General features: G+C 42.2%; 1 protein-coding gene across 1 annotated transcript in view; it reads left to right on the top strand.

Moving 5' to 3' along the window:
- Window positions 1-19,302, top strand: part of SLC4A8 (solute carrier family 4 member 8) — an 84,959-nt gene extending 65,657 nt beyond the window's left edge. Inside the window, 6 exon segments of the mRNA XM_010374008.2 lie at window positions 3,153-3,221; window positions 4,341-4,514; window positions 6,365-6,502; window positions 14,153-14,244; window positions 15,967-16,062; window positions 17,541-19,302. Of these exon segments, the coding sequence (XP_010372310.2) occupies window positions 3,153-3,221; window positions 4,341-4,514; window positions 6,365-6,502; window positions 14,153-14,244; window positions 15,967-16,062; window positions 17,541-17,553 (582 nt within the window). The 3' untranslated portion in view covers window positions 17,554-19,302.
- Window positions 19,303-22,012: the final 2,710 nt, after the last annotated feature.

Raw genomic sequence — 22,012 nt, 5'->3', positions numbered from 1 at the left:
CAGAGCGAGACTCTGTCTCAAAAAAAAAAAAAAAAAAAAAAAAGAAGATGAGATGGAGCCAGTCATGCCATGGATGGTGGGAGATGGCATGGAAGGAGGGGAGAAAAGCAGTCTAGTCAGGCCCTGAGGTGGGAAAGAGTGATAAGTGTTCTACGAAATGTCAGGGCCATGTAGCTCATGGGCATTGAGTCAAGACAAGAGCACAGTGCAATGAGAAGGAAAGAGGGGCGGGGCAGATCACATTGTCGACAGTGCGCAAGGTAACCTTTGAAGGGTTTTAACAGGAGAGGGACATGATCCAGCTAGTTTAAAAAGATCACTCTGGCTGATGTCTACGGAAGAATAGAAGACAGACCAGTGAAGCTGTTGCAGGTAACAGATGCTGGTGTCTTTGATAAGGAAGCTGGTAGCAGGGACAGATAAAAAGGCATGGCTTCTGTATAGCATGGTGGCAGACCCAAAGGTCTCAATTGTTGACTGGATGTGGAATGGGGTGAGGAAAATAGAAAAATCGAAGAAGCCTATTAGGTTTCTGACTTGACCATCTGGTGGAGAGTGATGACATTTATTAAGATGGAAAAGATTGTATGATTTTTGTGAGGAGTAGGGCTGTGATCAGATTTGGAGTGAGATGTCTGGGAGTCATCTAAGTGAAGAGGCTAGAGGAGGCTTCTGGAATAAAATATAAATTTGAGAGTCACCAGCACATAGGTGGTACTGAAAGCCGAGGGAATAGATGAGAGAACTCAGGGAAAAGAGAAGATGTAAAAGAGAAGTGGGACATAGGAGAAGAGCAGAGTTAGAGGTTGGGTAGAGGAAGAGATAGCAACAGAGTCTCAGAAGGAGTTGCCAGAGAGGTGGAAGGAAAACTAGGGGGATGTGGTATCAGGGAAGCCAAGTGAGGAAAATGTTTCAAGAAAGAGGGATTGGGTAGACACATCTTGGAAGATGAAGGCTAAGCTAAGGCCATTGGATTTAGCAACATTGGAGGCCTCAGGTTATCTGACAAGAGCACAGTCAGTGGATTGCATTAGTTTCTGCTGCCTGTGGGTGATTTAGAAGTAGAAGCAAAAGCAGAAACTGACCACGATAAAAATCATTTTGTTCTGAAATGAAATGATTACATGTATTTTAAATTACAGGCCTCCATGTCTGGCTCTTCCTCCACCCCCGTCTGGGGATGGGCAGACACACACGCGCGCACACACACACACACACACACACACACACACATACAGACACCCCTCTTTAACAGAAATGAAGCCTTTTAAATCTTCCATAATCTCAAAATTTTTCCAAATCCTTAGGGATTTAGTGTACTTTAACATGGAACTTTTTTACTGACCAGTAACTTGAGGCAGGAGTTGAGGGTATCTTATCAGAGAAGGAATTCAGTGGAACTATAGGGTAGAAATCCAATTATAGGTGGCTAAAGAGTGAATAGGAGGGAAGGAAGTAAAGAGTGCAGGCAAATCTTTCAAGAGGTTTTTCTGTGAAGCAGGATGGAAAAATAGCAGTGGCTCGGATAAGAAGTGGGGCTGAAAGAGAGGGTTTTTTTTTTTTTCCCCGGTACGGATAGAGGATACTTTGAACATTAAAAAAGTGTTTTGTGGGTGGAAGGCCTGCATTTGGGAGATTGGGGTAAGAAGGAAACTTTACGGCTGTATTACCAGGCACCAATCATTCTGGAGCACTGCCTTGTCTCCCTTGCCTCCTCTTTCCTTCTTTTTGGCAAATCTTCAACCACCCCAGCCTGTACCACAAATGCCCTTCAAGGGTGAGAACTGAGAGGGATGGGAAGGATTTCTGAACCATCTTCCTGTCCCCCAACTTTCCACTCAACCTTACCACCCACCTCTCCTCACGCCCCTTTCCCACCCCATATTCCCTGTCCCCATCCCAACTCCCGCTCCCACCTGGTTGAGGCACCATCTGGAAGAGCCTAAACGTTGCTGCTTCTCCAAGATAGAACCATGAAGCCATGGCAGTGGCCATCACCGGGCCTTCCTCTAGCTGCTTCAGGACAGTTCTCTTAGGACAACTATTCAGTAGTTCACAAACAGCATAGAATTGGCATGTCTAGTCACTCTACAGCTGGAACATAAAATCCAATGGGGGGATTTTCTAGTTCGTTGGTTTTTAAATTTTTACTTTAAGTTCTGGAATACACGTGCAGAACGTGCAGGTTTGTTACATAGGTATACACGTACCATGGTGGTTTGCTGTACCTGTCAACCCATCATCTAGGTTTTAAGCCCCACATGCATTAGGGATTTACCCTAATGCTCTCCCTCCAATTGCCCCGAACCCCCTGACAGGCCCTGGTGTGTAATGTTCCCTTCCCTGTGACCATGTGTTCTCATTGTTCAGCTCCCACTTATGAGTGAGAACATGCGGTGTTTGGTTTTCTGTTCCAGTGTTAGTTTGGAGGGATTTTCTAAATCTAAGAATTAGGTTTGGGAATATTCTTTAGCTCTAAAATAAAAACGAGTCCATTTTAGTTTTCAGCTCTGAGACTTTCCTTGCCTTGATTCTATAGGCCCAATTTCCCTACCTCATAGTCAATCTGAAGATTACCTAGGTTGATAGACATGATGTGATCAGAAAGTCGTATTTAAATACTATGTGGATGTTCAAGTGCAATATAATAATGTCGGTGTTTCCCCCCAGACCGTTACCTCTCTGATAAGATACCTCCCCACTCTTGCCCTCAAGCCACTGGTCAGTAAAAATGGAAGCTTTTTTGGTTCACGTTAAAATGCATCAAATCCTTGAGGAAGTGATTGTGAGATTACAGAAGATTTAAAAGGCATTATTTCTATAAGAGAGGGGTGTGTTTGTGTGTGTGTGTGTGTTTGTATGTGTTTGTGTATGTGTGCCCATCCCCATGGAGGAGGAAGAGCCAGATGGGTGAGATGGGAGGCCTAACTTACTTGTAATCATTTCATTTCGGAACAAATGATTTTTATCATTGTCAGCTTCTGCTTTTGCTTCTACTCCTAAGTCACCCACAGGCAGCAGAAACTAATGCAATGTTTCTGCAGCTATTTTGTGGCTTTGTTGCATTCTTGGAGATTTAAAAGTTTATATAGTTTTGAGTGTGCTATGACACCAAATTTAATTTCTGGCCTTTCTTGTCCTTTTGTCTTCAGTTTATTCCAATGCCAGTACTCTATGGAGTTTTCCTCTACATGGGAGTTTCTTCACTACAGGGAATTCAGGTATTGTATGGTTCAGCCAGGGAAGTTTCTTCTTACTGCATGTCCTGTCCAGGGAGAGACAGCTCCCCAAGAGAAGCACAACCAGTTCTTCAGAAAATTATTTCCTAGTCTTGCCACTTAGGCTATTTTAGACACTTATTTGGATACCGGGAGAAAAACAGCCATGTTGGCAGGAGAGTACAGAGACTTTCAGGGTGGTCTGGCTTGATGTCATGGCCCCAGTCATTCATTAATTATTCAACAGACAATTTTTTTTGGCTCGTATTAAACATTAGGTGCTTTGCCAGGTGCTGGTAAACTTGGATCTGAAAGGTTGATCAGGAACCAAACTGGCTTTCACTCATGGACAGATCTAGTTCAGTGTCAGGCTAACGTGTAAAAATGGGGTGTTTAACTTTGAGGGGGTTCACTGGCAGAAGAGAGATGGGGGAATAGTGCGAGTTGCTCCTGGTAAGGAGATGTCACTTCTTGTTATACTCTGCATTTTTCCATCCATCAACTCATTGCTCTAAGTCTTTCAAAAAGAAAAATCAGGAGCTTGTCATTGATAACTTGGGTATTCCAGATAATATAGTAACTTAGGCTTATGATTCTTTGTTTGAATGGAATGCCCAATGGCCATTCTTATATACTGAGTTCGAATATGAACGTGGGCGGATTATTTAATCTCTGGTTCTCTTTTTTCCTTTTTGTCAGGATGATCATTTTTTATATATCTAGGATGTTATGAGGTTTTATTTTATCTTTTCACTATAAATAATCAATGAATAGCTCCAAACTCCTAAAACCAGTAAGAGATTTGGTTTTGATAATAAGCAAAAAGATGTAATTTTGTTTCCAACACCCCCTGAGAAAGAGCTCTCTTAGGAGCCACAGAGTGGGATGGGAGAAAGAAGTTTGAACCTAGAATTAGAAAAGATGGATTCAAATTTTGACTTTGCCACTTACTAACCTTGGCCAAATTGCCTGGTCTTTTAAAGTCTCAGTTTCCATTTCTGTCCAGAGGAAATGGTGTTACCTACCTTTCAGAGCAGGTGATGTAAGAGATATGAATGGGTCTAACAAAGCTTCTGACCCAGAGAGCCCTCCAGAATATAAATGCCAGTTCCTTCCTTTCAGTTCTTTGATCGTCTAAAGCTCTTTGGGATGCCTGCAAAGCACCAGCCAGATTTCATCTACCTGCGGCATGTGCCACTGCGCAAAGTGCACCTCTTCACCCTCATCCAGCTGACCTGTCTCGTCCTGCTCTGGGTCATCAAGGCATCTCCAGCTGCCATTGTTTTCCCAATGATGGTGAGGTGGTTTCAAAAAATAAATTCTTATTATCATTGTTATTTTTTAAATTGTGGTAAAACATTATAACTATAAAATTTACCATTTTTAAGTGTACAGTTGAGTGGCATTAAGTACATTCACATTGCTGTGGAGCCATTACCACCCTCCAGCTCCGGAACTTTTTACATCCTGCAGAGCTGAAACTCTGCACCTATTAAACACTAAATCCCCATTCTCCCATACCCTCAGCCCCTGGCAACCACCATTCTACTTTCTGTCTCTATGTATTTGCTTATTCTAGGTACATCATATAAGTGAATCACAATTTGTCCTTTTGCGACTGGCTAATTTCTTTTCTTTCTTTTCTTTTTTTTTTTTTTGAGATGGAGTTTCACTCTTGTTGCCCAGGCTGGAGTGCAATGGCGCGATTTTGGCTCACTGCAACCTCCACCTCCCAGGTTCAAGCGATTCTCCTTCCTCAGCCTCCCTAATAGCTGGGATTACAGGTGCCCGCCACCACGCCCAGCTAATTTTTTGTATTTTTAGTAGAGATAGGGTTTCACTATGTTGGCCAGGCTGGTCTCAAACTCCTGACCTCAGGTGATCCACCTGTCTCAGCCTCCCAAAGTGCTGGGATTATAGACATGAGCCACTGCGCCCAGCTTGTGACTGGCTAATTTCATTTAGCCTAATGTCTTCAAGGTTAATCTATGTTGTAGCACGTGTCAGAATTTCCTTCCTTTTCAAGATTGAATAGTATCCCACTGTATGTAAACACTACATTTTGTTTATCCATTCACCTGTCAATAATACTGCTGTAAATATGGCTGTACAAATATCTGTTAGTGTCTCTGTTTTCAATTCTTTGGGGAATATACCAGGAGTGGAATTGCTAGATCATATGGAAATTCTATCTTTAATTTTTTTTCTAATCTTCTAGATCCACAACCTCCTGGTGGGTTTCTCAATTTTGTCAGAATACGTATAAGGCTTTGCATTTGTGTGTTATATTCATGGGTTAAAGAAATAGTAAATTACTGGGAACTCCTAGAAGGGATCCTATCAATTCCAGATGTATCAGGAAAGTAGTCACTAAAATTAGAGAGAAATGTACTTGAATTTAATAAGCCTGATTTGCCTCATTCCTTGTGCAGTCACCAAATATAGCTAATGAACACCAGTCTACCCAGACAGGATTAATTCTTTGTTTTCCTTTGGCTAAAATGGCCCTCATGGAAAGAAAGTGGAGCAGCAATTGGGATGCCCTGGACCTACCTTTATTGGGGAAATCAGCTGTCAGATTTTAGGCAAGTCACTTTCTCTCCGGGCCTCAGTTTCCTCATTTATAAAGTGAGTGTCAGGCCAGGCCAGAGGGCAGAGACAAAAACCACTGGAGACACATGATGCAGGCCCAAAGCAAGGATTTGGGTAGGGGAATGAATAGGCAAAGGATCAGAAGGAATAAAGATGATCTTCTAAGAACCCGTCATCCCACTGTGAGGAATGCTTGGGCTGGCTGTGGCTGGTCTCACCATGGCCCAGCTCCAGCAGAAGCTTTCTACCCACCTGCTGTCCTGTAGCCTTCCTGCTGACCTCTAGCCGTCTGCAGATGAGGAGCTCATCTTTTCAATGACAGAATCCAGTTAGCTGCTCTCTAAGTTGTAGAGCTATTATGATAGTTAAAATATTGTATGTAACATATGTTACCTGGCACAAAGAAAGCATTCAATAAATGGTGAGAGTTATGATTCTTATGAGTTTGATTTTGCTTGAAATGTCCTAGTCTGCTGTGAAAATAAGGCTTTGCTTTGAAGTCCAGGAAGGAAATTAGTACTTTTCATTCACTTTCTTTTTTCATTTTTCTTCAGGTTTTGGCCTTGGTCTTTGTCAGGAAAGTCATGGATCTCTGTTTCTCTAAGCGAGAGCTGAGCTGGTTAGATGATCTCATGCCTGAAAGCAAAAAGAAGAAGTTGGATGATGCCAAAAAGAAGGCCAAGGAGGAAGAGGTCATAGTCCTTGCACCAACTGTATACCTGGGGGCCTCAAATTACAGAACATAGGAAGGGCCACATGAAAAGCTGGCATGTCTGGAATCCCAAGGGTTATATTTAGGAGCTAGGAAGATTACCTCCAAAGATGTTCTCAGCTGAGAATGGATTAGGGATTCTTGCTCCTGTCTGTTCTTCATTTTTGGGTTTGACAACCAGTTATTTTTTCCTTTGTCTACAATCTACTCAACAGGCTCATACCTAGAATGTGAACATACAATATGCCCTTATTAACAGATTCAATGGCTCACATTCTTTCAAAAGGACTAATTTGACAAATATATAAGACCCATCATTTCCTAGAATGTTTGTAATGTATCTAATTGTAAATGGTTGGCACTATGCAAAGATAACTTGCATAGGACTTTCTATCTTTTTTCATTTCCCTCAGCACTTGGCATCTTGTCATCTACACAATGGACCCTCAATAAATGGCCTACATATGCAAAGAAAGAATGTGTAGCAAAATGAAAATACCAGACCAAGAAATGAGTGAGCTGGGAAGTGTTTCCAAATACAGTTAGTGCCTAAAATAGTGTCCTTTGAAAAAACTTTTAAAAGACTTTTTTTTTTTAGGCCAGGCACAGTGGCTTATCACTGTAATTCCAGGGCTTTGGGAGTCGAGGCTGGAGGATCACTTGAGGCCAGGAGTTTGAGACCAGCCTAGGCAACATAATGAGACCCTGTCTCTAAAAGAAAAAAAGAATTAGCTGGATGTGGTGGCACATACCTGTAGTCAGCTACTTGGGAGGCTGAGGTGGGAGGATACCTTGAGCCGAGGAGGTTGAGGCTGCAGCGAGCTGTGATCATGCCACTGCATTCCAGCCTAGGCTGAGTGAGATCCTATCTCGAGAAAAAAAAAAAAACAAAAGAAAACAAAACAAAAGTTTTGTATTTCTAAATAAGCTTCAACAATGATAAAATATAAAGTCAATGGAAGAAAACTTTAAAGATAATATTGATAGAATTCACTACATAAAATGTTATGCTTTCGGGCATCCAAAACTCTAAACAAAATTTAAAAATAACAGATAAGTTGAGACATGTTAATATCTTTACTATTCAAATTCTTATATATTAATAATATGAAATTGAAATAAGCAATGGACATATATAATTTACAAAAAAGAAGTACAAATGGCCAGTTGCCCTATGACAAAAATTTCATTCTCACTAATAATCAAAGAAATGATTGTGCAGCATCTGGATTTTATGAAATGAAAATAAATATTAAAAAATGAAAATTTAAACAAGGAGAATACATTATTTTTACTTGTCAAATTGGCAAAGATTTTTTTTTTTTTTTTTTTGAGATGGAGTCTCGCTCTGTGGCCCAGGCTGGAGTGCAGTGGCCGGATCTCAGCTCACTGCAAGCTCCGCCTCCCGGTTTATGCCATTCTCCTGACTCAGCCTCCGAGTAGCTGGGACTACAGGCGCCCGCCACCTTGCCCGGCTAGTTTTTTGTATTTTTTAGTAGAGACGGGGTTTCACCGTGTTAGCCAGGATGGTCTTGATCTCCTGACCTCGTGATCCACCCGTCTCGGCCTCCCAAAGTGCTGGGATTACAGGCTTGAGCCACCGCGCCCGGCCAAAGATTTTTAAAAGATGAAAACAAGTGTTGGCAAGACTGTAATTGAAATGGGCTTCTCACACTCTAAAAGTGGTAATATGAGTTGCATAAATCTCTTTAGAGGGCAGTTTAACCATAGAGTCTTAAAAGCGTATATGCCCTGCCGGGCGCGGTGGCTCAAGCCTGTAATCCCAGCACTTTGGGAGGCCGAGACGGGTGGATCACGAGGTCAGGAGATCGAGACCATCCTGGCTAATACGGTGAAACCCCGTCTCTACTAAAAAATACTAAAAAACTAGCCGGGCGAGGCGGCGGGCGCCTGTAGTCCCAGCTACTCCGGAGGCTGAGGCAGGAGAATGGCGTAAACCCGGGAGGCGGAGCTTGCAGTGAGCTGAGATCCGGCCACTGCACTCCAGCCCGGGCGACAGAGCAAGACTCCGTCTCAAAAAAAAAAAAAAAAAAAAAAAGGGTATATGCCCTTTGGCCCAGTAACTCTAATTTTTAAATTTATCCTAAGGAATACAATTAGCAATGTAGACAAAATATTTTAATTGTGATGGCATAAAGAGAAAAAGAAAATTAGAGTAAATATATTACAATAGACTATTATACAACAGTTTAAAAATAATTTTTTTTTTTTTTTTGAGACAGAGCCTCGCTCTGAGTGCAGTTGCCTGATCTTGGCTCACTGCAACCTCTGCCTTCTGGGTTCAAACGATTCTCCTGCCTCAGTCTCCCGAGTAATGGGACTACAGGTGCGCCACCATGCCCAGCTAAGTTTTGTATTTTTAGTAGAGACGGGGTTTCACCATGTTGGCCAGGATGGTCTCGATATCTTGACCTCGTGATCCACCCGCCTCAGCCTCCCAGTGTTGGGATTACAGGTATGAGCCACTGTGCTTGGCCTAAAAATAAAGTTTTAAAAAATACTTAATGATGGTATTTTGTAATGATACTTAATGATATGTGCTGTAGTCCCAGCTAAGGCGGGAGGATCGCTTGAATCTGGGAGGCGGATGTTGCAGTGAGCTGAGATAACACCACCGCACTCCAGCCTGGGCGACAGAGAGAGATCTTGTCTCAAAAGGAAAAAAAAAAAAAAAAAAAAAAAAAGGCTGGATGTGGTGGCTCACGCCTGTAATCCCAGCACTTTGGGAGGTCGAGGCGGGCAGATCACCTGAGGTCAGGAGTTCGACACCTGGCCAACATGGTGAAACACTGTGTCTACTAAAAATACAAAAAAATTAGCCAAGCATGTTGGTGCATGCCTATAATCCCAGCTACTCAGGAGGCTGAGACAGGAGAATAGCTTGAACCCGGGAGGCAGAGGCTGTAGTGAGCTGAGATCATGCAACTGCACTCCAGCCTAGATGAAAAAGCAAGACTTTGTCTCAAAAAAAAAAAAAAGATATGTGGACATGTTTCTGACATTTTATGTGAAAAACATAGAGAATATAAAATGGAGCATACAGTAAGACTGCCAAAGAACCTCACTTTTACTAAAACATATACACATACTGTACACACACACACGTGCATGTGTGCACCCCCCACACACATGAAAAAGATGGGAAGAAAATACACCAAAATGTTTATTGTGGTTCTCTATGTCTCTCTAGGTGGTAAGGATTATACATTAATCCTTCCTTCCTCCATATTTATTGAATCTTTACTCTGTTGTCACTGTTCCAGACACAGTAGTATACAGGACAGAGAGAGTCCCTGACCGACCCCATGGAGCTTACGTTCTCACGGAGGTGACACTGTCAACAAGCAAACAAGTCTATATTTATTTTCTTGGTTATAGTGCTATAATTTTTTTTTTTTTTTTTTTTTTGAGACGGAGTCTAGCTCTGTCGCCCAGGCTGGAGTGCAGTGGCGCGATCTCGGCTCACTGCAAGCTCCGCCTCCTGGGTTTACGCCATTCTCCTGCCTCAGCCTCCTGAGTAGCTGGGACCTGCAGGCGTCCGCCATCTCGCCCGGCTAGTTTTTTGAATTTTTTAGTAGAGACGGGGTTTCACTGTGTAGACCAGGATGGTCTCAATCTCCTGACCTCGTGACCCACCCGTCTCGGCCTCCCAAAGTGCTATAATTTATATATATATGTGTGTGTATATAAAAATGTGTATATAAAAATATATATATAATTTTAGGTAGTGATATGTTTTAAGAAGGTAGGGAGTGAGAGAGTTACTTTATTTAGGATGATTAGAGATGACTCTTCTGAGGAGACATCTGAGTAGAGACCTGAATAAAGTAAGAAGCAAATTATGAGAATATCTGGGATTAAGAACATTCCAGGCCAGGGGTACAGAAAGTGCGAAGGTCTTGAAGGAGGGATGAGCTTGGTGTGCTTGAGGAACACCAAGAAATCCAGTAAGACTGGAAGGGACAGAGTGGTAGCAGGGAGACCAGCTAGGAAGCTGGCAGCAGCTCAGGCAAAAGGGGAGGGTGGCTTATGCTAAGGTAGCGGTGATGAAAGTGGCTGAATTGGGTACTTATTTTGAAGATAGAGCTGATGGGTTTTGCTAATGATGGTGGGCATGGGTGAAAGAGGAATCAAGTATGACTCTTAGATTTTTGGACCGAACCATTGAATGAATGGTTTTACTATTTATTAAGATGGGGAAGACCAAGGAGAACAGCAGGTTTAGGAGGAAAATCAAGAGATCTCCTTTGGATGTTAAGTTCGAGGTGGCTGGTAGACATTATATTCCTTATTTTCCAAAATTCCTGAAATAAGCACATATTTGTTAACGTGTTACTTTATAAAATTGTTTTAAAAGCTAAATGAAATAAAAGAAAAAGATGAAGACTTGACTCCAAAATTTCTCCACCTGATAGCCAACATTCATGTTCATTTCTTTATGTTGTTTTCCATTTTTTAACATAGTTTTCATATAACTATGATAATTATATAATTGTGAGTTCATATTTATATATATAGCACATATGTATTGTTTTTTTCCCTCAACCTGATTTCATAAGAAACTTTCATGTTTCTATTTGTCTGTATCATGATCATATTTTAAAAATGGATGTATAATGTTCTATAGTATTATCTCATATTTAATTTAAATATTTTTCCTTTGTTAAAATTTTTAGTTGTTTTATATTACTTTAAACATCTTTGTACAGATAGTTTTTTTCTCTGTAATTATTTTCGTTAAATTAATGGGATTATTTTCTAAGAAAACATTTTATTATGGATTTCTAAAAAAAGTTATTTTAGGCCGGGCGCGGTGGCTCACGCCTGTAATCCCAGCACTTTGGGAAGCCGAGGTGGGCGGATCACAAGGTCAGGAGATCAAGACCATCCTTTCATCCTAACACGGTGAAACCCCATCTCAACTAAAAATAAAAAAATTAGCCGAGCATGGCGGCGGGCGCAGGTAGTCCCGGCTACTCAGGAGGCTGAGGCAGGAGAATGGCGTGAACCTAGGAGGTGGAGCTTCCAGTGAGCCAAGATCGCGCCACTGCGCTCCAGCCTGGGCCACACAGCGAGACTCCATCTCAAAAAATAAATAGATAAATAAAATAAAAAAGTTATTTTAGATTCAGGGCATGTGCAGGTTTGTTACATGGGTGTGTTGAGTTATGCCGAGCTTTGGGCCTCTAATGATCCTGTCGCCCAAAGTAGTGAATATAGTACCGGATAGGTAGTTTTCCAACCCTTCCCCTGCCTTCCCCCTTCTGGAATCCCCAGTGTTTTTTGTTCCCATCTTTGTGTCCATGTGTACCCAATGTGTAGCTTCCACTTATAATGAGAACATGCATTATTTGGTTTTTTGTTCCTGCATCAGTTCACTTAGGGTAATGGCCTCCAGCTGCATCCATGTTGCTGCAAAGAACATGGTTTTGTTCTCATTATGGCTGCATAGTATTCCATGGTATATATGTACTACAGTTTCTTTATCAATCCGCCATTGATGGGCACCTGGATTGATTCCATTTCTTTGCTGTTGTTGATAGTGCTGCAATAAATATATGAGTGCAGATGTCTTTTTGACAGAACAATTTCTTTTCCTTTGGGTATATACCAAGTAATGGGATTGTTGGGTCTAATGCTAGTTCTATTTTCAGTTCTTTGAGAAATCTCCAAACTGCTTTCGACAGGAGCTGAACTAATTTGCATTCCCACCAACAGTGTAGAAATGTTCCGTTTTCTCCACGACCATGCCAACATCTGTTATTTTTTGACTTTTTAATAATAGTCATTCTGACTGATGTGAGATGGAGTCTCTTTGTGGTTCTGATTTGCGTCTCTAATCATGCATGATGTTGACCATTTTTTAATATGTTTCTTGGCCGCTTGTATGTCTTCTTTTAACCAAGAACACAATCCTAACTACAATAGCCACAAAGAAAATGAAATACCTAGGAATACACCTAATCAAAAACATGAAAGAGCTCTACAAGAACTACAAAACATTGCTGAAAGAAATCAGAGATGATTCTCTGAAAAAGAAGTCAGATTAGAGATGATTCTCTGAAAAAGAAATCATCTCTGTTTGCTTTCGGCAGTGTGTTTTTTGTTTGTTTGTTTGTTTATTTGTTTTGAGACAGAGTCTTGATCTGTTGCCAAGACTGGAGGGCAATGGCGTGATTTCAGCTCACTACAACCTCCTGCTCCCAGGTTCAAGCGATTCTCCTCCCTCAGCCTCCTGAGTAACTGGGATTACAGGTGCCTGCCATCACACCTGGGCTAATTTTTGTGTTTTTAGTAGAGACGTGGTTTTGCCATGTTGACCACAGTGGTCTCGAACTCCTGACCTCAAGTGATCTGCCTGCCTTGGCCTCCCAAAGTGTTTGGATTAAGGCATGAGCCACCGTGCCTGACCTCTTTTTTTTTTTTTTTTGAGATGGAGTCTCGCCTTGTCACCCAGGCTGGAGTGCAGTGTGATCTCGGCTCACTGCAACCTCCGCCTCCCAGGTTCAAGCGATTCTCCTGCCTCAACCTCCCAAGTAGCTGGGACTACAGGCGCACACCACAATGCCCTACTAATTTTTGTATTTTTAGTAGAGACGGTTTCACTATATTGGCCAGGCTGGTCTTGAGCTCCTGACCTCGTGATCCACCCGCCTCAGCCTCACAAAGTGCTGGGATTCCAGATGTGAGCCACCGCACCCAGCCAGCTTGACCTCTTTCAGCAGTGTTTTGTAGTTCTCTTAGTAGAGATCTTTTACCTTACTGGATTATTATTATTATTTTATTATTTTTATTTTTGTTTTTTTTTTTTGAGACGGAGTCTTGCTCTCTCACCCAGGCTGGAGTGCAGTGGTGTGATCTCAGCTCACTGCAACATCCACCTCCCGGGTTCACGCCATTCTCCTGCCTCAGCCTCCCAAGTAGCTGGGACTTACAGGTGCCCGCCACCACACCCAGCTAATTTTTTATATTTTTAGTAGAGATGGGGTTTTACCGTGTTAGTCAGGATGGTCTCGATCCCCTGACCTCATGATCTGCCCACCTTGACCTCCCAAAGTGCTGGGATTACAGGCATGAGCCACCACCCCCAGCCTACATTTTGGATTATTTTAAACCTACAAAGGTAGAAAGAAAAGACTTCTTCTTGTTAATAATTTGTTTATTTGAATTAGAATCCAAAGAAGAACCATATATTGCAATTGGTTGATATCTTTCTTAAATCTTTTTGGGGGTTCCCTTTCCATTTTTTTAAAATTGAAGAAACAGGGTCTTTGACCTCTAGGGCTTCTCACCATTTATATTTTGCTAAATGTATCTTGGTGTCATTTAAAATGTTCTTCTGTCTGCTATATTTGTAGTAAATTGGTCATAAGATCTAGAGGTTTACTCAGATTGATGTTTTCTTTTTTTCTTTTTTGAATGCTATTCCACATGTATAAATATCTGGTTGTCTCTCATTTTGTGGTAACTCAAATCTACGAAAGAACCTAATCATACTGTTTATAATAAATGTGCAATGAAATTAGGTAGAAATTGTGATAGAAGAATGGTCTGGTGAACTTATGGTCTTACTTGGTCCAAGATATGATAATGTTTATTTTTCTTTCAGGAGGCTGAGAAAATGTTAGAAATTGGGGGAGACAAGTTCCCCTTAGAGAGCAGGAAGTTACTAAGTAGTCCTGGAAAGAGCGTCAGTTGCAGGTAAAACTTCCAAACACCAAGGACTTTACTTTTTGGGTTATTCTCTAAGTGTTCTGGCTTTGTGGTGGTGGTGGTGTCACACATGCAGCTGCTAGCATAAAGAGCTAAACATTCAGCTTCCCAGTTCCATCCTGTGAAAATACCTTTTCCATCTCATTGTTTATTGAATACCTGCTATGTACCAGGCACTATATCAGGTTATGGGAATCACAAGGAGAAAAGAGGTAAGAAAGTCAATGTACTGAGTGCCTCCTTTGTGCTGGGATTGTGCTAGAGGGTTTACTTACGTGTTGTCAGTTAACCTGTACTCATATGAATATCACTATCCACATTTGTATAAGTGAAGAAACTAAGTCTTAGAGGGTTTTAGGCAATTTATCCAATGTTACAATGTTGCTGAATAGAAAGATTAGGATTCAAACCCTGGTCTGTCTTCTATTCCTCAAACCAGTGTTCCTTCTGCCTTTCCTTGCCATCTTCCAAAGATGAAAAGGACGTAGTCTTTATTTCCAGAGAGTTCTCAGCCTAGTAGGCATGAAATTCCAATGCTTGGGCAAGCTTTTGGGGATAGGCAGAAATAGTCAATGTTAGCCTGGCTTGTGGCATCTGTAGTTCTGGGAGCAAGGGGGAATTGAACTGGGATCATGAAAATTACTTACTTCTGCCAATGATTTTAGCTCCTTTCTCTGTCAAACCTATTGCTCACCACAAATGACAAGAAACTAAATTGGTCCGTTCATGGTTTTACTCCTGGCGTCTTGTTTCTGAATTGGAAGAGGTACACATAGCACTGTGTACCTCTAGGTACCATAGGCTGAAAAACCTAGAGGTCAAGAGGGAGCAGAGAAGGAAGAGAGCAGGATATCTGGGTCATTGAGATTCTGAATAATTTATTGCTGAATCATTGAGTTGGTTGTGGTTTATACGGTGGGGGAAATTAGGACACTTTTTCTTAATAATAGTCTTGGTTCTTAATAAATTTTCTACACATTGTTGTGGAAGGAGCTGTGAGCTTGATTTATCTGGTGGCAAAGTGGGAACAATGTTTCCCCTTTAACAGGATGCTGCCTCCTCTCTTGGCATTTTAAAAGGAGATAATCTGGCTTGCAGAAAACATCAAACCATTCTGTTTCTAGGAAATCAAGGGCTGGATTCAAGGTCTTGATTCTCTACTTGCTGTTGTTTGACCTTGGATAGTCACTTAGCTCTGAGAGGTTTCATTTCTGCATCTTCAAAATGAGGATGTTAATAATCTCTGTTGCTATGATAGTTAAGATATTAGGAAAGTCCTTTGTGAACTATGAACAGAAGAGATTTGGCTGTGTAAATGAGGACATGAATGAAAAGTGCCTGGCATACAGCTAGTGCTCAGTAAGTGGTAGTTCCTGATGCTGCACTGTTGATATCATAGCGTTGTCAGCAGCATCTCCAGTGAGGCCCTTCGGAGAAGTGCACAGTTGTGGGGGCAGGACTGGCTGCCATGTGACACACCAGCCCAGCTTTCAGCACCATCTCATGGGCCACCTTGCCTCTTCCCATTCTGACCTCAGTGGCTGCAGAAGAAAGATCAGACTTTATCTTGTTCCCAGAGTTCCTGAGAGCTGTTAGCTAGGTGGTCTCAAACCTCATCTTTTCCCTTCTGGTGGGGCAGTGATCATTATAGACTGTGATACATATTTTATTTGTATGTCTGACATTCACTGTCCTAATTGCTGATTTCAGATGTGACCCCTCTGAGATTAATATATCTGATGAAATGCCTAAAACTACAGTCTGGAAAGCTCTCAGTATGAATTCTGGAAATGCAAAGGAAAAGAGGTAAAGCGAACTGTAACATCTGATTTTTATTTATTTCTGGCTTTTGACAATGGCAATATTGAAGGTAAAATGTGTTTTAGTTGTAAAATGGAATTTGTGTAATAAATAGCACTTCCAGGAACTGCCGCTAACTGCATAAGAATAGCTATAAGCCTTTAAAAAGTAAAAATGTTTCCTAAATATTTGGTCAGGGTGTTTTAAGCAGCCCGTTTACACAGGTTCAAGGTCCGGATGGGATTATTTTGGCATATAAATTTGCTTTGCCTCTTTATTTCCTTTAATCCTCTTTCTAGTTCTCATTTCAGAATCTAAAGGGCATGTCTCTGGTTACTGCAACCACACTAGGTAGAAAATTGCTAAAATATTCAGATAGTGTTGATAGTACTGATACATTCTTTAACATGTTTAACTTGTTACATAATGAGAACTAACAACAAGTAAAGATTTTTGAAATACTAAATTGTAACTGTTTTTTTTTCTTTTTTTTCTTTTTTTGTTTTTTTGAGACCGTCACTCTCTGTCTCCCAGGCTGGAGTGCAATGGCACAATCTCAGCTCACTGTAATCTCTGCCATCCGGGCTCAAGCAATCCTTCTGCCTCAGCCTCCCAAGTAGCTGGGAGTACAGGTGCATGCCGCCCCTGCTGGCTAATTTTTGTGTTTTTATAGAGACGAGGATTTACTGTGTTGCCCAGGCTGGTCTGGAACTCCTGGACTCATGCGATCCTTCTACCTTGGCCTCCCAAAGTGCTGGGATTACAGGCATGGGCCAATGCACCCGGCCGTAACTGTTTTTCTGTTTTGAAACCAAATTCTGTATATCATTTGCTAATAGCATAGATCAACCTTAATCAGGTTAATGAAGAAAATGGAAGAACTTGAGGCATTTTTGCCTGCACTGAGGTAGGCTATATGCCCAAATTTCTTGAATAGTTTAGTCCAAATACCATTTAAGTATAAGTAAATAACTGAAGACAAAATCTGAGGCCTTCTTAAAGTCAACTTTTCTAGTTAAAAATAAATAAATAAATAAGCTAGGAATCAGGAGACCTGGTCCTTCGATTAATTCCATGTATAACTTGACAGACCACTATTTCTGGCATTCAGTTTACTCCGCAATGGAGATAATAATAACTCACTACCCCACTCCTGAGGCTACTCTGAGGAGAAATTAAAGTGCTCTGAAAAGTCACAGCCACCAGTGGGTGGTAGTGGTGATTTATGTCTTCATCGAATGGGTTAAAATGAATCTCTGCTGAATGTGAGTGAAATATAGAATCTTGTTTCCTTCGGAGGAAAATCCAGGCAGCTGTCGAAATGTATAACGCACATGGTTATTTTTAGTTGAGAACTAGTCTACTTGTAAATGAACTTAAAATATGGCCAGATCCAAATTGTGGTGACATCTTCAAAGTATTGTGTTAAAAGGAGGAATGAATCATATGTTCCCTTTTTGTCTAATTGTAACACTTTTATTCAGTCTCTTCAACTAAGAGTCTTTGCTGGGATGGAAGATTTGGGCCGTGTGGTGCCTCAGGGAAGTTCTGGTTACAGAGAAAATGGCGAGTCTCTCAGAGAAGAATCAAGACCAAGTTTGGCCCTGTCCTTGGTCATCTCAAAGCCATGCCGAAGCATTCAGTTATTTTTGGTGTGCATTGGAGGGCATCCAGCTATCCCCATACCAGCAGCCAGTCACCAGATGTGAATGTGGAAGCAGAAGACCACCTCCTGTTGGTTCTTCTCCTCTTCTTCCTTCTTTTTCACTTTAGAACAGCCACCATTGAAGACCTAGCTTCCCATTTTCCAGACATTTTCTCTGAAATTCTCTGCTGGCCTGCCAAGCCATATGGATTCATTCTGCCACTGAGGAGTCCTTCAGTGAGGTCCCTCTTCCTAAAGGATGGAGTGCGGAGTAGGAGGGGAACAGAGAGGAAATCCTCTCTGGCTCTCCAGTGCTTTTAGTGCCTGCAGGCTCCTAGGCAGCCCTGGGCCTTGGTTTGATTACCTCCCCTGGGGGATGCTGGTCAGACCCAGAGATTGTCAGGAGGTCAGCTACCAGGAAGATCCGTGATCTGGGCATTGGCAGTGCCTGCCACCACAGCCAGAAGATGCCTCTGACTTGGGTGCATCTCCATCACTCCCTAGCAGCAGCCTGCATAACTGGCAAGAACCTTGGATGATACAAGGGCCAAGAAGGGACATTTGAGTTGTGTCGCTTAGATAGGAAAAGGATCCCCGGAAAATCAACAGTAAATGAGGATGAGCAACTTCTCTTGGTTTTCATTGAGGATAGAGTAAGAGATTGAGCTTAGATTGCAATAGAAGGAATTAGTTTAGATACCAGGAAGGACTTCCTAGCCTGAAGATTTGTCATAGTGTCTGCTTTCTAGATATCTGGGAAAGATTTGATAATAGTTGTTTGTGAATAGAAAGGAGGATATGGTGTTTTTATTGGCCATTTTGCGGGACTCTTCGACTTCTTGCTGCTGTCTCTTGAGGATACATTCCAATTCCATCCTGGTGAGATCCAAGTGCTTACGTACTGTCTCCTTAACTGCCTTAGTAGTGAACGATCATCAGTTCAATGGACCAAAATCACCTTCAGCCATGTGGTTTCTTCATCATCATGGATTTCTTTTGGTTGACAAACATTCTGGCTCTCAGATGCAAAAAGTCACACTGGGAAATGAACTGTAAGTGGTGAAATTAGTTTTGATATTTAATTTAAAACTACATTCATGGTTTTTCTCTTCTATGTTGCAATGAATGTAAAGTATTTGGGATCCAGTGCTTATAAATCTTTCCCTCCTTTGTGCACAGAATGTAATTAGCAAGCCCATCAGCACCCAGAGAATTCTATCATGTTAGTTTTCCATCCTGGAAAATCTTTGTACAGTGGGAAGTTCCCCAATGTGTTTTTCTTTCTTAGGTGACGGGTTGGCTATATCACTTTATTGAATTTTGCATTCCTTAGACTTTTAAAATATACTAATGTATTCTAGTCTTACTCTAAAGACCTTTGATGTTAAAGGAATCTTTCATTTATTTCATATTCCCTATCTCCTAGGGCCACAATTATTTTAATACAGAGATGATTTTCAAAATATTTAACAACTGGTACAGGACAGATGCCAACCACTCAGAAGGGATGCCTGCTGTAAACAAGCAGTATGTATGGTTGTACCAATGCCTATTGGCTGAACATTATGCTACTTTCAGATATTAAAATGATGTTCCTTTGAATCGTGGGTATTGTTCCTGGTTTGTCTCATTTCTATCACAAGGCTGTTTTGGAAACAGCCTTAGCTTCCTTTCATATATATATGGTGCAGACAGGATAGGTCATGCTTCTTTGAACCTATATGGGCATTAAAATCTTCATGAGCCAAAGCTTCACATTTTATCACTTTAGGATAGCTGTAGTAATTGTACTCATTTACCTACCTAATTGGGAAGAATTAAAAGGCAGCCTATCAGGAGGATAAGCTTTCTTGCAGACTTTTCCCTTTTCCCTCTCTGGCTGCTTCCTTAAGCTTGCCTCTTTTTCATCCTCATTGTTCCCTGAGAACATCTCCCCTTTCTTGTCCTATCTTGACCCTCCCATCTTTTCCTGCCCCCTCTGTGTGGGGAGGTTGATGACCATTTCACCTCTTTCCCTAGCCTCAGCACAGCTGTAAGGAGTGTAGCAAAACTGGGTGAAAGTATCACTCAGAAAAATACTTCTCCTAACACACTGTTGTCTTGTGCTGCCTTGACTGCTTGAGGGGAGGAGCCTTCTTTAACTCTGTGTAGTATGGGTACAGGACCACCTGTGCACTTTAGGGTACTTCTCGAGCTAGACCCTCCCAGATCACTGCGCCTTAGGAATGTCAGCTACTTTAAAAAAATATGATTTGGTGTGTTGTTGGGGCGAACTCGATGGGGGATTGTGAGTGAAGATGGGAAGGGATTTGGGTGGTTTTGCCACGAGGTGATGGTTGGGGTTGGGCGAATGGGTTGGATGATCCTGGCTCTGTGGGTGTGGTGCTCAGTTACCTCCATATAGTTGCAGTTCACCTTTGTGCATGGTGGTTACCAGTCACTCTCCGGATTGTAGGTCCCAGCAGTGGTTCCAGCAGCCTGCACAGCGGGTGTGAGGACAGCTGGAGGAGGGTCTGATATCCCTGCAAGTGATGTAGAATAAAGCTTCCCAGCTGGGCGCAGTGACTCACGCCTATACTCCTAGCACTTTGGGAGGCCGAGGCAGGCGGATCACAAGGTCAGGAGATCGAGACCATCCTGGCTAACATAGTGAAACCTGTCTCTACTAAAAATACAAAAAAATTAGCCAGGTGTGGTGGCGGACGCCTGTAGTCCCAGCTACTCAGGAGGCTGAGGCAGGAGAATGGTGTGAACCTGGGAGGCAGAGCTTGCAGTGAGGCGAGATCACACCACTGCTCTCCAGCCTGGGCGACAGAGCAAGACTCCATCCCAAAAAAAAAAAAAAAAAATTCCCAGTAGGAGGTATCCCTTGATGGCTCTCGAATGCATGAATGATATATCAGTTTGAAGTTTCTCCAAGTTTCCATCAAGGATCTTGAATTTTTTCTCAATTATGCTTGCTAATATGTCAAAGGCCAAGTACACTGCATCAAACTTGCCATCTATAGGATGCTAAAATTCTTTGATCAATCCAGTGTTTCAGCCAGTTCACTACTGACATCAGACTCAATTTTGTCCCCTCTCTTTCTTTTCACCAAGAGGTTTTAAGGGTAACCTCTTGAGTTGGAACTGTCTTGGAAGTGCGGCCCTCCTCCTGTGTGGCTAGAGAAAGAGATGGCACCGGGATCTCTTATGGCAAGTGCTCAAGGGACATGGTTGGTTTTGTCTAGTCTGGTCTTTTTGGACGTGGTGATTTCCTGTCATCCTCGTGGTCTGACATTGTTTCTTACAGGATACTGGTTGTGGCCTTTGACTCATTAGCTGATTGTTGAATTTCTTTGTGAGGTTCAATTTTTTTTTTTTTTTTTTTTTTTTTTTTTGAGACAGAGTCTCGCTCTGTCGCCCAGGCTGGAGTGCAGTGGCCGGATCTCAGCTCACTGCAAGCTCCACCTCCCGGGTTCACGCCATTCTCCTGCCTCAGCCTCCTGGGTAGCTGGGACTACAGGCGCCGCCACCTCGCCCGGCTAGTGTTTTGTAGTTTTTAGTAGAGACGGGGTTTCACCGTGTTAGCCAGGATGGTCTCGATCTCCTGTCCTCGTGATCCGCCCGTCTCGGCCTCCCAAAGTGCTGGGATTACAGGCTTGAGCCACCGCGCCCGGCCGAGGTTCAATTTTTTAAAAAATCCATGGGTCCTTATGGACTGTCGCCTGTTGCAGATGATGGTGATTCTCTTTTTTTTTTTTTGTCTCCAAGAGTTGCCTAGACAATTTCATGGGTCACTCCACGTGATTGCAGGATTTCCCATTGTTCATCTGTGAATGTTGATTGGCCAACCTGTCTGAGCTTTCAGCAGATGTATCCTTGAGCTTAGTTTCAGGAATTCCTCCTGGAATTGGTTTTCCTTGGTGGTAATGTCTCATGGTGGAGCTTGTTTCCGAGGCATGGTACAGTGCTGCGGAGGCAAGGCAAGGCTGTCGTGGTGATTTTCACAGCATCTGGATGGCAAATTACCTTCACAGAGGGAAACCACACAGGACTGATGGCTTTCTCAAGGGATCTCCAAGCATCTCTGAATTTGGGGATTTCATCAGTTACTCCTGGAATCAAAATAAGTGTGGAGTTGTAATATTTTTTTTTTTTTTTTGAGACAAAGTCTCACTCTGTCGCCCAGGCTGGAGTGCAGTGGCGCAATCTCATCTCATTGCAACCTCTGCCTTCTGGATTCAAGTGATTCTCCTGCCTCAGCCTCCCGAGTAGCTAGGATTATAGGCGTGCACCACCATGCCCAGCTAATTTTTGTATTTTAATAGA

This window comes from Rhinopithecus roxellana, chromosome 10 (genome assembly GCF_007565055.1).
Source record: "Rhinopithecus roxellana isolate Shanxi Qingling chromosome 10, ASM756505v1, whole genome shotgun sequence".
NCBI classification, from domain to species: Eukaryota; Metazoa; Chordata; class Mammalia; order Primates; family Cercopithecidae; genus Rhinopithecus; species Rhinopithecus roxellana.
Note: the sequence above shows the minus strand (reverse complement) of the source record. Positions and strands in the feature narration are given on the sequence as shown.